The sequence below is a fragment of the Porites lutea genome, chromosome 1 (assembly GCF_958299795.1).
Source record: "Porites lutea chromosome 1, jaPorLute2.1, whole genome shotgun sequence".
NCBI classification, from domain to species: domain Eukaryota; kingdom Metazoa; phylum Cnidaria; class Anthozoa; order Scleractinia; family Poritidae; genus Porites; species Porites lutea.
The window spans coordinates 9,280,699-9,296,382 of NC_133201.1; the positions used below are offsets into that span (position 1 = coordinate 9,280,699).

Here is a 15,684-nt window from a genome sequence, read left to right on the forward strand (position 1 = left end):
GTTTTTGGCCAGTAACACCCAACACTGTCCGGGGGGGTGGGGGTGGGGGTGGGGGTGACCGGAGAATGCACAGATCGTGTGTAACTGACTAAGTGTCCCAAACGTTTTGTCCGGGATTGTAGGTTAAGTTTACAGCAACCTTTTTTTTGCGTGTTCGTAAACCAACCACCATCCTTATAATCATACGTTTGTTGTTTTAGTTTTTATAGTTTCTCGAGCTCCGATTTGGTGGGGTTCATCGGTTTCTCAAAAAAATCGACTTGTGGGCAAGTTTTCATTTCCTTCCTGCTTCATCATTTCAAGGTCAAAAGAAAACCGCTCTGTCTCTAGGCATTATACCCGTTTTCAGTTTTTCTTCCCATTTCCTCGATCGGGCCGCGCGAAGGTTTATTTACGTTCTCAATTTAGTTATAATCTAACGACCGTTTTCATTTTTTAAAGATAACTTTTTCAAACGCTAATTTTGTCCAATTCTTTATTATTATTATTTTTTTTTATTTAGCAACTAAACTATGCTTGAACTGGAGAGAACGAAGAAAGTTATAGTACTCGCGGCCGTTCTGACGCAGGAAAAAAAACGTTCTTTTTGGATCGTTTAAAAGCATCGTCCTTACGGAAGGAAAGTTTTAAAACCATTTAGGTACAAGTCGAATAGCTACATTTCAAGTTCACTTTCCCTTCGAGCAACGAGTCCTTTATGAGTATCACGAGAAATTGCGCACCTATGAATAGCTTTACCCTGAGAATTGGAAGAAATGTTTCTCTGGTCAAGGTCTGAGCTCTGGTTTGTCTTCGCGTGAAATCCTTCTGCAGAATTCTCAGTGAAAACTCCGTCTTGCTCCATGCCCTCCGTGGGCAATTCATCCGAGAACAACTCTCTGCTGTTTGCACTTGATACTTTGGTGCTTAATTCATCGGAAAAGATGCCATGAGAGTCCTCCTTCATATATCCGCTTGGAGAACTCGTTGAAGCTCGAGTGGTGTCCGGCAGTGCGGCGAAGGGAACAGACTTCCTGGAGTCTATGGTGTCTAAGCTGTCGAAAGTGCACTTAGACTTGCCTTTCCTTGATTTGAACTGAAAAAGCCCACCTTCGTTACGTTTGGAGCTTTCGCTCAAAAATTCTTCGTTTTCGTCAGAATTCCGCCGTGGATCTTCGTAATTACTCGCGTGAACATATTTAACTTTGGTTCCTCCTAGCGGATGAGAGACATTTACGCCCATAATTTCCTAAGTGAAAGATCTGATATCAGCAAAGTAGGTTACTGTTTTCCACCAATGAAAACAATTTAGAATTTTCGTAAAAGCGCGTCACAATCATAATGTAAGAATCGCGCGCTTGAAGGCTTCGGGCAATCCGGCGTATGATTTCTTACGTAATCGGAATGGTAACCTGCGATCAGGCGATTTTTTTTTTGGCGGGGGAAAAAAAATACGCCGTATTTTTTTTCCCCGCCAAAAAAAAAAAAAAAAAAATCGCCTGATCGCAGGTTATCGGAATGGGAACGGGTGTAACATGGATTTCCAAAATACAAAAAATCTGATATCGTTAACGTATAGGTTAGTGTTTTCTCTAATGAAATCAGTTGAGAATTTTCGTTGAAGCGCGTCATAAGGAACTTAAGCACCAGACGTTCTTGGTACCACGGACGCCAACCGGAAGTATTTTTGCAGCATGACAACTCAAGAATGTCTTGACATGCGCAGTGGCTGCCGTCACGGACTTCAAAACGCGAGATCTCAGGTTGAAACCAGAGGTTCAAATTCTGGGTTTTTCGAAGAGTATTCGTCACACAAAAGTAGCAATGATTTGAGTGAAGTTTCGTGAATCAAGAACGTCTGGTGCTTAAGTTCCCTATAATCACAATACAACGAACGCGCGCTTGAGGGTTGCGAGCAATCTGTAAGTTTGCTTTCGTAAGAAATCCTCGCCGGACTAAAACATGGTTGATGTTTGGTATACCGAGAGGAAATCATTTAACTTCGTAGCTACCCTTCTCGATCTACAGAATTCTTCATACCCTACTCAGCCTTTGAAACATGGAATCCAAAGGCGTTCATGGCCAGCGTACAAACTTTAACACCGAAAATATACGTGGCATATCATACTCTTTTTAAACAAATTACATTTTTAAACACAAATAAAACTTTATTTCAAAATTTATATCGTATCAGGAGCCCATCATATAAAAGATGACTACTACACAGCTTTTCAAAACGTCAGTCATTGTCAACAACATTCTTATTTCAGGATTACATTCACCCGGACGATCACATTCCTCCCACTTTCAGTTATGACATGGCCCCTGTGTTAAAAACATTCACTGACTTCATTTTGTATTTTATGATGAGAATAAATGCAACAACTACTAAAAGACGTAGCTGGTCAGAAAATTATACTATAATTATAAATTTGTATTTTATAAAACTTAGTCTACTAATGCGAAATTTTTAGCATGTGCATACAGCAGTCTCGTCTTGCACCCTGACGTTAGAGAGCTAGGTTTTGCGGGAGAGAAAACGTCTCTACCGGCGTGGAGCGGCGAGATACGGCTGTACTTGCAGGCTAATACATCTTTTTTTTTTTCTACACCTTAGCAAAAATATAGACTATAAAAACTTCGTGCACGCGCATGACTAACACGCGATTTTTCCAATTCCCGGGCTGGCTGCCGCTCATGCTTATCGCCTCTCCTGTCGCGGCAGTTCGCAACCTCGTTCCCAGGATCCTCTCCTACCTGTCACTCTCTTGCTCCGCAGGGACGTGTTGGAGAGAACCCTGAGAACGAGGTTGGACTGCCCGCTCGCTAGTGTGCACTCTCAGTCCCACTATTTAAGAGAAATTAGAGACAGCTAGCGGTCTAGATGAAATGTAGGTAAAAACACGGCTTTAGCCGTTCAACTAAATTTACATCACTTCTAACAAGTGCCAAATTAATTCTTTAACTTACTAGGTTTGACCTCTGATATCTCAAATAATTATTAATTGTTGCCTCATCGTCCTTGTGAGGTATTGAAAAATTACCTGTTTACCATTTACATGGAAATACCGGTCAGTTTACAATTCGGGGAATCATAAACAAAACTCAACGCTGCCAAATTTATTTCGGAAATAACGTTTAACGATCAGTCCCATTTACCTATAAACGGCCGCGAAACCGAAATCACAGGTGGATTTGAAGGAATGGAACACGCATTCGTTTGGAACATTTTGATCGGGAAAACAGGGCCACCTTTTTAGACGTTCCAGTGCTCCTGGTAATTTTGTACTTTGTGTTCCATTTACTTTCTAGCCGGAATTTCCGCAAACTCTTTGTAAATGGTACCCATCGCTAGCTAATGTTATGTTATTTCATTAGTTTTCTTTACAATACTGCTACCCACTAATTTAATTGCCCCAATAAACACCAAACCCAATCACAAGAATGCGGCGTTTATTCGAGAATGATAAGAAAAAACGTGGCACAACACGGTAATCTACACCCATATCAGCAATAAAAGCAATACAAAGGAACTTTAAATATTGTTCTGTTTTACATAAAATCTATCTATAAATGATTTATCTTAATTGTTGTCATTGTTTTAAGAAATGCAATTTTAAAATAAACGCCACATCAGAAACCCTAAAAACTCAATAAACGCCATAGCTACTACGTTCCCATTCCTTTGTCGAAAATTTATTGGGGTTGTTTTAACCTGCAAATACCCTTTCTATTAAGAAAGCGTTCACACGTCCGACAAGGTCATCGTTTTAGTCGGATATACGAGAAAAAGTGTCATACATACTTTTAAACTGTTAAACCTCTAATAATCCCCACTCAAATAAGCCCCTCACCCTTTTCTGGGGAAAAAATTTAAATGAAGTTACGATCGTCGCAGTGGTGATTGCAGTTGAAAGAATTGCAAATAAACTCGAAAATACTTTCGTGACTCCACGGGATTCGAACCCATGGCCTCTACGTTAGCGCTGCTGTGCTTTACCATGGTTGCTTAAATTGCACAATCACCAATGCGAAGATCCTATTTTCATTTAAAGAGGCTTACACTACAAAATGGGCGGAAAATTGGCACTACACAGATTTAAAATGCAAAAAGCACTGACAATGATTGTCAGTCACTGTATCTCATTCCGTGGTGATTTTCTGTGCTGAGGTGGGTTCCCTGGGCTACCTGGAACTCAGTGAAGAATCAACCCTCACCTGGGCAAGAAAAATGTAAAGAATAATAAATAGTGAATACCCTTTAAACACCAGCTCGTCTCCAAAAACCCATTATTCCAGAGAACGTGTTCAATGACACACATAAACAAAACGTCAAATACGCGCAATACAACGACGCCCAAGTATCAGCTCCCGGAGCGTCTTGTTGTTTGATGGCCTTGCAGTATCAGAAATATGCCAGACCCATTTCTCATACACCCTTTAAGGAAAAGGCATGGATATAGGACAATTGCACGATGATGTCACTTTACTACAGACATTTTTTTTAACTACCAGAATGCTTCAGTTCGTTGTTTTTTGTGTAAATTAAGGATATGGTTTTTCATCCTTAGCGGGATAGACAATTTATTTAAGAAAACAAAAGCAAATGACTTTGGCAGTTACAGTCAAATATCGTCATCGTGAAAATGGGCCATTGGGTGAAGCTAGAAAATGTTGTAAGCAGACAGTAACAGGCATCTTGCTACACAAAATCTTCCCAGGAGAAACAAGTTTCTAGCGTTGACAAATACTAGCCTGTTCAAAGACTCTCTATTTTCTCTTAAGCGTCCGCCGAGCGCCCGTGATGAAAATTTAAAAAAGCGGGTAATTAAATGACCGCTAGCGCAATGGGGTAGGGGTGGGGGAAGAAGAAAATAAATTTTTCTTTCTCGCGCACGCCGACTATTGAAAATAAAAAAATAAAGCAACGTCTGTCAACAGGCACACAAATACAGTCATGTCGAACCACGCTTTACGGCCACTCGCCTTATACTTACAACGGGCACTTGTCTTTTGCTCTCATAGAAAGTTATCCTCGCTAGCCTGAGAAAGAGACGACATTTCGCGACGCCACTGACATCTGAGAAACGAGAACAGAAATTCCATACTGATGACGCGCCACTACTCAAATCTGGGTAGTGCTTCTGATTGGTCGAGCGGCTTGTGAAATTTGCTTCAACCAATCAGAAGCACTACCCAGATCTGGGTAGTGACGCGTCATCAGTATGGAATTTCTGCGCTCGTTTCTCAAACGTCATTTCGCGGGGAAACCGTTGGTGGCGTCGCGAGATGTTGGCTGTTTTCTCAGGCCACAACCTCGTTAACGAGGACACTTCAGCAGGGTGTAAAGAAAGCCAGTTTTACAGCCTCCCATTCGGGCAAGCTGTAGCTACAACCAGTTGCAAAAGTACTTGAGACACTGTACCGTATTGTGGCATAAATGGCCTGTCCACGATCTTGTGCATGTGATCCCCCCTCCATCCCTAATCAAAGTTGCTAGCAATAGAAGACCACACTCAAAACTTGGAGGAACAACTTTGAATGGGAGGGAGGAGGGAGGTCAGTATTATATCTCACAGTCCTGTGACCAGGAGCAATTTGCAGCAAGAAAGGTCGTTTTTTCGTGGGAGTGTCTCAACATTTTGGCAACTGGTTGTGGCATGTACTAGCCCACAAGTCATTTCAACTAGCCCCAAAACCCTTTTTGATTGGCAGGATTGATTACACTTCTTCTGTAATTTGAATTTCCTCCCAAAAAACAGCACTTGCCCGTCAGGCAAGTTAAAAAGAAAAATCACTAGCCCGATAGCAAAATCCACTAGCCCCGGGCTATCGGACACGACTTTCAACTGTGAGCTGACAATAATTAACCTTTTGTCTCTCGTTGACAGCATGTTAATGTTCCCAGCGCTACAGTTCACCAGATAGGATGAATAGCAGATGTCAATTTCTGACCATTTTGTCATCGAAAGACTTATGCTGAGAACGGTTTTGCTTAATTAGTATAAAAATGAACGAATTTTTAGTGTTTCGGTGTATTTAGTCCACGAAATGGCAGCTTTGTGAAGGTAAGAGATGCTAATTACATGTATCTTCACAATGCTTACGTCCACTTTCAGTTTTTTAGTATTTTTGTTTTAATAAAAGATGTTTTTGACTTTAATAATAGACACTTTCTACGCCCCCCTTTGGTGGTATTTCCAGGTAACAGGGTTTGCCCGTATGTTACAGGTCAAATTTGATTTCAGGTTCCTTTTTAATTTTTTAACCTAGGTTGATTCTCAGTTTCCTGTCTCCTAGCCCTAATTATTCATGAATTGCGAATCAACCTAGCTTAAATCGAAATTAGGTAACCTGAAATCAAATTTGACCTGTAACTTAATACACATAAAATATACTGCAAAAAACATACCTCTTATTTTGGTGGCTGATTCCAATGCATTCATGACACAGTTGTGGCAGATCTCTTCTTTATTACAAGCACTGATTTCTTTTTTCAGTTTTCTTAAATCAGCGGTGAAGTTATGGGGTCGGCAATCAGCTCTTCGTTTCTGGTATGCTTTATACTCAATGGCTGCGATTATCGTTGTTAAATCTATTGTATCAACATCCGGAATAAATTTCAGATTTCCTTGAACCACCTCTTCAAGCAGAGTGAATGCTTTACCTCTTATATCATCAGTTATATATGGGTCGCCAGGTTCAATGAGGTTGCTACCTTTAACCTCTTTTGGGCGTGGCTCACTGCTGGCAGCTCGTTTTTCGCTCAGCCTCTGATGATGCATGTACATATCCAATTGGTCAGGTGAACTTCTTGAGAGATCAGAGAACGATACACCTTCATAATCACCTTGATCAGAGGGTGGCTTGAAATGCCCTTCTGAATAGCCACTTTTTTGTCGACTGCAAAGGCTGACATCAGCATCATGTACATTCCCCTGCTGCTGTGGTTGGAGCACACTTTCTGGTCTTGTTAAAGGCCATGAAGTGTACGGTCTTTTTGCTCTCCTTTCTTCATTCACACCAACATCTGACTTAAGTGCCTTGCATCCCTCTTTTGTAGAGATCACAACAAGGAAGCAAGAGCACCGGGACACTGCAGTGTACAGCAATTCTTTGGTACAGTTGGATGGGTCATCCTGGAAGGGAGGGTTATACAAAATAACCACTTTTGATTCCATGCCTTTAAAGCACCGAATACTTTCCAATACAGCACAACTGAGAGACTTTTCAACCAGGTCATCACCAGTTTGACACTGCTGTCCAATGCCTTCAATCTCATCTTTAAGCAGCCTCTGTTTACCTTGGTTTTCAACAAGAATGCAAATGTCCTTTGGATGGACACCTTCGTTTTTAAGTTTCTTTATCCACTGAATAACTGACTTAGCACCTCCTTTTTCCTCACCACTTCTTCTGATCAAAGAATCGTCCCATTCAATTCGCACACCAGGTAATCCATGCCCTAATGTGATTGGACTATCATCAGGCAAAGATTCGTAGTACTTCATTGACTGCACAAAGACATTTCCAGTGTTCCGAAGAACTTCATTGAGGTCTGCACTGTTAGAGAGAAATGCCCAGTGTGAACTGGCTTGCTCTTTAGCAAAGTAAAGGTGTTGATTCAAGTCGTACATAACCCAGAAAGCACCACGTTTAGCTAGAGATTTTTCTTTGTCAAGCTTGAAATTCTTGTGCATGAGCTGAAGAAGCTTTGGCCAGTTATGGCCAAAGAAGTCCTGGCCTTCATCCACAAGGATGTGGTCATAAATGCAATTAATACCGGATGGTGACTCTGCCTGGGTCTGAAGATTCTCCAAGGCTATGTTGACACACTCCTCTTTCTCCTCCTTGCTCTTTGGGGCCAAGCTATAGCCAGCCAAACTTTTTACAAGTGTGGTATACGTCTTAAAATGTAAGAAAGAACTCACATCTTCTTCATATGCTCGCAACCGTCTCTTAATTTGTTTCTCTAAAGCCTTGCACAAGACTGAATTATAGCACAGCACCAAGATTTTTTCATTTGCCTTGCAAAGGTCCTGAAGGTTGCCTTCTGCCAGGGTTATTACTTTCTCAATCAACAGAAAGGTTTTACCACTGCCTGCTGGTCCCCTGATCCACAAGACAGGAGCATGTTTCCTTGCCAGTACCTTCATCTGCTTTTGTGTAAGAAAAATCATGCTCTGGTCATCATCATTAATACGTAGACCAAGGCAAGGTCTCAGGTATGACATTCCAACAAACCTGAAGATGAAAGCCCCAATAATCAAGTTCTTTCAAATCATATTAGTAGTATACTTAGACTAATTCATTTTAACTAAGCAGCTTACAGTAGAATTCTTGTAATAAGCCGGCCTTGACTTCATAAGTGGCTTTGGATGGGCTTATAATATCTGCTGGGGCTGTAAATCCATCCTGTGAGTTAGTGAGAGACACAGTGGACAGGAACATTTAGGGTGGACTCATAAGCAGCATACTATGTATGCTAAAGAAAAAGAGATCCTGTATAATTCCACCGTTAACGTGGTATGCATGAAGGGAACACAGTAAACCAACAGAGGGATACACATTGAATTTTTAATTGCACAATGAAAAACAAGGTCTTCGGCAAACATCGTAGAAAAAAGGCCCCAGGATTTTTTTCCTTTTAAAGAGATAGTAAACACTTCGTTTTTTATTTAAATAAATAGAGTCTCTGTCAGTCAAAATAAATGCTTGCACCAGGTCCATTTGTCTTGAAAACCCACTAGATAATCACTAATGGCACAGCACAGGTAATTGCAAAGTAATGGAAGTTATTATGATGTCATTACTAGAAAACGCTGCCATCCAAACCAAAACCTTATGCCCCCTCTCATTAGTGAGCTTCCGCAACAGGACGGTAGAGGGAAGACAGCAGACCTTGTGTGACAAGCGTGAAAATAATTTTGTTTGAAAAAACCTTCCGCCAAACTTCACATTCCTTCAACAGATCTTTTTGTAGAAGAGCAAAAAACATCAATGTTAAGTGAATTCCCAACAAAAAATGCAAGTAATTGCCCCGTCACGTTTATCACAAACTAATTGCAAGTTCGAAACTTCAAAGACTTTAAAGTACTCTGAATCCCACATAGCTGTAGTTACTGCATATCGGGCATTTACAGTAAAGTATCATCAACATATCTGCAGTAATAGACACTCCAAGAAGCTTGGCCCCAGCTCTCTCTCCTCCGCAGAGGCTCCCGCTGGGTATCACAATAAAAATAGCAGTAATCGAAAAATAGAAAGCGCGTGGGGGATGATGGGAAGAGGGAAATTCGTGCCCCCTGCACTTTCTTTTTCTTTCTCCCCAGCCTCCCTACAACACAAAGAGGCCTCTGTGGAGGAGAGAGGCCCCAGCTCTAGTTTTTCATCCAATGATGACATAAACACACATGCTAACAAGGGCCCGAGGGGGCACCCCATAGCCACACCATTGATTTGCTTTAGCCTAGACAGAGCCATTGAACTGAAACAATTGACCCTTGGTGGCCACCTCAAGATATCAACAAGGTCTTCTTTAAATATGTTTAGATCGTTTGTAGAGTTAAACCAGTTTTCCCTGAAGGCTTTATCTTACAGGATCTTGGCATGTAGGTAAACAAAGATAACACATCGTAGTATACCAAAATGCTACCGGCACTGATTTTGATTTCCTTAGCGATGTAATAGCTCAGTCAATTCCAAGCATGCCCATCCCCCCCGGGCATTTGTCATTTTGTCGGTTCCGGCAGTGGGGATATGTCAAAAAAACCTCTGCCCGGGGATGAGGCAAATTCTTGTAGAAGGGGCTAACATCGTTCCACGCCCATTTAGACAGCTTTAGATATTTCTATAAAGAATATTTTTAATACTTATGCTTTGAAAAAGATATGTGTGGTTTTCACTTTATCACTTCCTTACCCAACAGTACTTTTTGCGTCTAACAAATTACTTCCTGCCATCGTGATCAGTTGGCACATGGAGGAAAAACAATCAATGTACCGTTTGAAGAGTTTAAAGGAAAAGACAATTTCTTTGTGCGCGTTTAGTTGAGTTATGTCTCTGCAAGACATATTTTGAGAGCTAATATAAACTTTGTGTATTGTGCGATCAATGCCACCACAATTAATATGCTGACAAAACGGTTCTATCTTGATGAGAAAATACACACATTTTAAGACCCCTCTTTTAAGCTCATCGGTTTTTTTATCATTCACTAAATTAAATATCTTCAGAAATAAGAAGGCATTATTACAATAAATTCTAGTTTATAGTTCTGTAATTGATATTAATCAGATCAATGTATTTTTTTTGGCAATAATTATAAGTAGCGGCTATGGGAGCGATTTGCTTAGGGTGCTTCACGCGTTTTGAACAAAATAATTATTACAGATTTCCCATAATATGGTATTTGCAGCTTATTTACTGAAAAATGCAATTTAGGTGTTGTCCTGGGAGGGACATTTGCACACTTTTTTAAGCCCCGCCATGGGGTTTTTGTTTGAAACACCCAGCCCCACCATGGGGCATTTACATTGACTGCTGCATATATATCTATTTGATACTTTTTGATGAAAAGTGATGGTACTCATCTTTTCCTGCTGCACAATAAATGTGCATGACAAAATTTAGGTAACAACATTCAGCAGCCATCTTGTCTTTGATGTACTGTTTTATGAAAAGAAAAACTGTCCCCTCAAGGGCGACAGCGAGGCTACAATAAGCTCACTTTCATCGCAACACGTTTGTCCAAAGTAGCACCCAATATACTTCATTCAGCTCCAGAACACAGGCTGCAAATGTTGGTAGTGAACATTCACAATTTACAGAAAATGCCTCTGTGGCACTTCTTAAGACCAAATTGACACATACCCATACAAATTGCCCTCCTGTTGTTCCATTTGTATAGGTAATCCCATGGTTTGAGTGCAATTTCGAATAAATCAGCACAAGTAAATTTTGTGGTCTTTGGAAAATTTACGACTGCTGATTTATCCCTAATTGCATGAGAAAAATCATGTGATTACTTGTTAATAATATATATGCAAACATTTGACTTGCTTTTCCTCGCTTGTCACCGCTCCTTGTTCCCTTCTACAAATGACAACCTCAACCAAGATTGGTCATAATTTTGACAAGTGGATATTGATGGATAAAAACGCAGCAACTATCATTTTACATTTTTAACTTTTTCTGTTTTCCAACACCGCCATGGCAAAAAAAAAATAAACAAATTTTAACAAGATTCCTTTGTTGTGTTTAGTTTGTTGGGTTTTGGTTGAGAAAAGCATCGCAACCTTTTACCGATAGGGCGACCATATTGAAGTAATTTGATTTAAGGAATATGGAACAGGTGAACAAAATTACTGAAGTTTGCCCAAATCATTTTAAATTTGGAAGACCAGTTGACAGTCATCCCCATCCCACGTTCTTTTTGAAGGGCTATGATCGAGAAATAGTAACACGTAGGAGAAAAGCTCCCATGGAAAGCCTTCCAGTGCAACCAACTAGGAGTAAAAAGAAGAAGTCAGATACTGATTCTAAACAGCGAGTGAAAAAAGAATTGATTAATATTGTGGACATTCCGTAGGAACTTGTATGGTCTTTCACTGTATATTTCTCGGGAAAAAGCGATCATTATTACATTCAAACACGGCACAACAATATTTTTTCCCGTTACATACAAACCTTTAAGAAAAATTGCCCCCCAAAGCGCGCACAAATACTGAGCGAGTATCTAGGATCATGTTTACGCCCCCTGGGCATCCTATAATACTCCTTAAATCTAATTTAATTCAATATGGCCACCGCATTGGTAAAAAGGTCTATTGTGGTTTCAAAACCGCCGCCTGGTTAATTCTTGGCAAGTAGGCTTCTTGGTTGTTGCTCTTTCAGAATATTCTGACAAATCCCATATTTTCACAAATTTAGTTTTTTATGACACCACACTTTAGATCTCTATTCTGGTTCGGTGAGCACACACTTGGTGGTATTCGGAAACTCTGGAAACATGTCACTGCCTGGTCAGCATCCTCCAGAACCACCTACCACTGCCTTTCCCTATTAGGTACACTGCCATAAAATTTCTGAGTCTTTTCAAATTTCTACTCTTCTAATCTATTTCTGTAAGTCTAAGTCCCTTCAATTTTCTTTAGAAAAAATAGGAGGTTAATGCGGCATAAGCAGGTTCTGAACCCGCGGTCCTAGCAACAAAAATCCATCACCTATACCACAGTAGTACACCACAGTGGATTCGACTGCAATTTATTATTTTACATAATTACATGTATTTGTAGTGACAAACTAACAGTAATAGAAAGCTAACCATTTTGAGTCAGTGCTTAGCCTTAAACACTCTTCTCAGTGCCTAACCCTAATCACTAAATGTATGATCAGTACTTAACACTGATCACTATAACATTTTTGCGAAGTTTCAAAATGTCATGACCTAAGAACCTAAAAATAAAGATATTACGTATTAAACATTAGAAGACTTATGGCAGAATAAACAGTATATCTAAGGTAGAGACAGATGTAGTGAGAACTATTGCTACCGGTAGTTAGAAAGTTTCTTATGGTGACTCATAAGAGAAATTTGAGATGATGTATGGCCTCGGGTTTAAAAAAAAAAACACAAGATATTCTTTTAAAAGTTTTCTGACTGTATAAAAATAAAAAATAAGAAGTTCTAAAGAAAAAACATAGTTGTCGTGTTGGTTGTAAAATAAAGAAGGCATTAAGCTGAGAAGATTCACCTAGTATTTGCCTTCCAAATGCGAAGCTGGCTAAAATACAAACAGAAAACAAGGTTTTAAAAAAGATTTTCCACAACACTTCCATCACACCATTTTCTCCATTTTAATGAAATCAGAAAAGTGCTTTCGTTTCAAGACGTTTTTCATGTTTTAATTAATTATCAGTCAAGAATTTTGCATTTTGCTATTTGGTTTTTGTTTCTTGTGGTTTCTTTCTTTGAATGCGGGTCAAAATGCCGTGTTAATGAAGCTGAAATCAGAGTTTCGTTATGGTTACACGATCGTTTGTGATTGAAGTTTAAGTCTGCTTGCACCTTCTTCATCCTCGCGGAAAAAAAAAATGCGCCCATACATACAGTTGAATCAACTCTTTTTTTTTTTTCAATAATTTGTGGTAATTTGAAAACCTCATGGTAATGAAGTGTACTAGCAGTTTACATTGGTCAACAAAAAATCACAAATCAGATTTCCTGGTCATCATAGTAATGTTACTTGATATTTATTACATTTTACCAATAGGTGAACCACAAATCATGGCAAATATTATTATAGAACAGCTACTTACAAGTACACATTATGCTAAGCTAAAGGTGAATTTTGTAGCCAATGTAGTGCTATTTATAGCGAATACTATCCTTGCACAGTGTAAATCAAAGAGATCATTATGAGGGGTTATAGAAGAAATCCTGCTTACCTCATCACAAGATTTTCATACATCTTCTGACTAACAGCAGGATGCCTTGAATTAGCAACATGATCATTCCACCATTTTACAAATGCCTCCAGGCTGGAACAATCTTCCTGATATAGAGCATTATCTTGAGAACAAACTGGAGATGGACGCGGGCAATTTGGCATTGCCACAAAAGCTGGAAGATACTTAAACATCTCTGTAACCTTTTTTGTTGGTATTTCTCCTTTCACTGCTTCTTCAAACCGCTTCTGCAATGCAAGTTTGCCCTTCTGAAGCTGTTCTTCTGCCTCTTTGTAACTTTTACCAGTATCAGTGGCCTTTACCTCAATATATATTGGCCCATGGGTCTTGTGAATTATCACAAAGTCTGTCTCTCCCATGATCCAGGATTTTTTCCTTCCACTTTCTGGAATATGTTCACTAAAGGGACATGAATGAACCACAAACATTGGTTCCTCACGTTGGGTGCCACACCGTTTCAAAAGATCGTATATTACTTCCTCTGCACTGGATCCTTTGTTGCTCTGGTGTGATGGGAATGCATCAGGAACCATGTGGGTTCCTCCTGGACTTTTCCAATCTCGAAACTCTCTCTCCAGACCAAGGCGAATTCCCTCAACCATGTCATACCTGCCTTCATCTCCAGGGTTGATTTGCACACATTTCCCACTCAAGCCAAGCATCCTTCACAAAACGGTGGAGCTCTCTCAGAAGCCTGGATTTTGAGGCCAGTGGAAATTCTGTAAGGAACAACAAAACCTACAACTGTAAATGGCAAACAAGGCACAGGCAACACTATGATTAGGACCAAGGCAACCATTACAAAAATAATGTAAATAATCTTTAAATTAGAGATAACAGGTAACAAATAAAACAGACTGTACAGTGGTGTAATAAAGAATACATGTAGTTACACTTGAGAAAAAAAAAACTGGAACAAAATGCTACTAAGTCAGGGCATACAAACTGTACAATGTAGAGGTGCAGGCAAACATATATTATGTAATTTACTATACATTGTGGGTGTACAATGCACTTTTACGGGGAGTTTCTGTAATATATTGAGTACCCTCTGAGAAAGCTGTCATTACCCACAATGCTATGAGGAATAAAACTAGTCGTTGGAACCCGCCATGACGTGTCCTGCTTAGTGTCGAGTCATACAGTTTGATGAGTATATTCCATTTTGGTGACGAGGTGCAAACAAATTTCCTCAAACATCAACAGTGCAAGGTTTTGGGGTAACACTGTGTGTGTTGATATTCCAATTGATATACTAAAAATACTAAAAGCTTATGTATCTAAACCTCTGGAGATTGTTTTTAATGCTTCTTTTTCAACTGGAGTTGTTCCCAGTGATTTCAAAATAGCAAACATTGAACCTTTGTTCAAAAAAGGATCACAGTCATCCTTGTGCAATTACCGTCCTATCTCCCTCATTTCTGTCTTTAGTAAGCTCTTAGAAAAACTTGTATATAATAGGCTAATCAAATTCTTAGAAAAAAACAAAGTCTTATTAGAAAATCAATATGGTTTCAGAACTAAGCACAGTACAGACCATGCAATTCTTTGCATAATTGACAAAATTCAGAAAGCAATTGATGATTGAAGCTATTCCTGTGGTATATTCCTTGATTTTACGGATCTTGTTTACTGTGGGTAATATCGACCGAGATATCGGTCGACACAGCGGTCGATATAGCGGTCGATAGTCGGTCGATAGTCGGCCGATAGTCGGTCGACAGTCGGTTGACAGTCGGTCGATAGTCGGTCGATAGTCGGTCGATGGTTGGTCGATAGTGAGATAGACTATCGGCAGAGTATCGGTCGATATTTCGACGACGCACCTCGACTTACTATCGGTCATATGTCGGTGATATATTGGTCAACTGTCGGTGGTATATCAGTCAACTGTCGGTGGTATATCGGTGAACTGTCGGTGGTATATCGGTCAACTGTCGGTGATATATCGGTCAACTGTCGTTCAAATATCAGCCGTGTGTTAAATTATCAGGTGAGTCCAATGGCTTTCTTTTTAAGCAAAGACGTCATTAATTACTGTTATCATGCGATGGGGGAACATGTGGCAGTGCGAGGCGCGATTACTCTATGAAGCGAACCGAAGAGCATTGGGAACTAAGGACATGGTAACCTTTTTTTTTTTCCAGTTTGTATCATCACCTATCGTCTGATTTTTAGCTGTTAAACTGTTGTCTCAGCGTAAGTTGAATCTGCTGCTCCTGTGGTCCCGCAGTCGAA

The 15,684-nt window shown here is 39.9% G+C and overlaps 1 protein-coding gene across 1 annotated transcript; it reads right to left on the bottom strand.

Moving 5' to 3' along the window:
• Nucleotides 1-655: 655 nt before the first annotated feature.
• On the bottom strand, nt 656-14,108 carry LOC140944216 (uncharacterized). Its single transcript, XM_073393375.1, has 3 exons — nt 13,426-14,108; nt 6,392-8,220; nt 656-1,194 (listed from the first exon to the last, which is right to left on the bottom strand). The coding sequence occupies exons 1-3, from the start codon at nt 14,106-14,108 to the stop codon at nt 656-658; spliced, it is 3,051 nt and encodes a 1,016-aa protein (XP_073249476.1).
• Nucleotides 14,109-15,684: the final 1,576 nt, after the last annotated feature.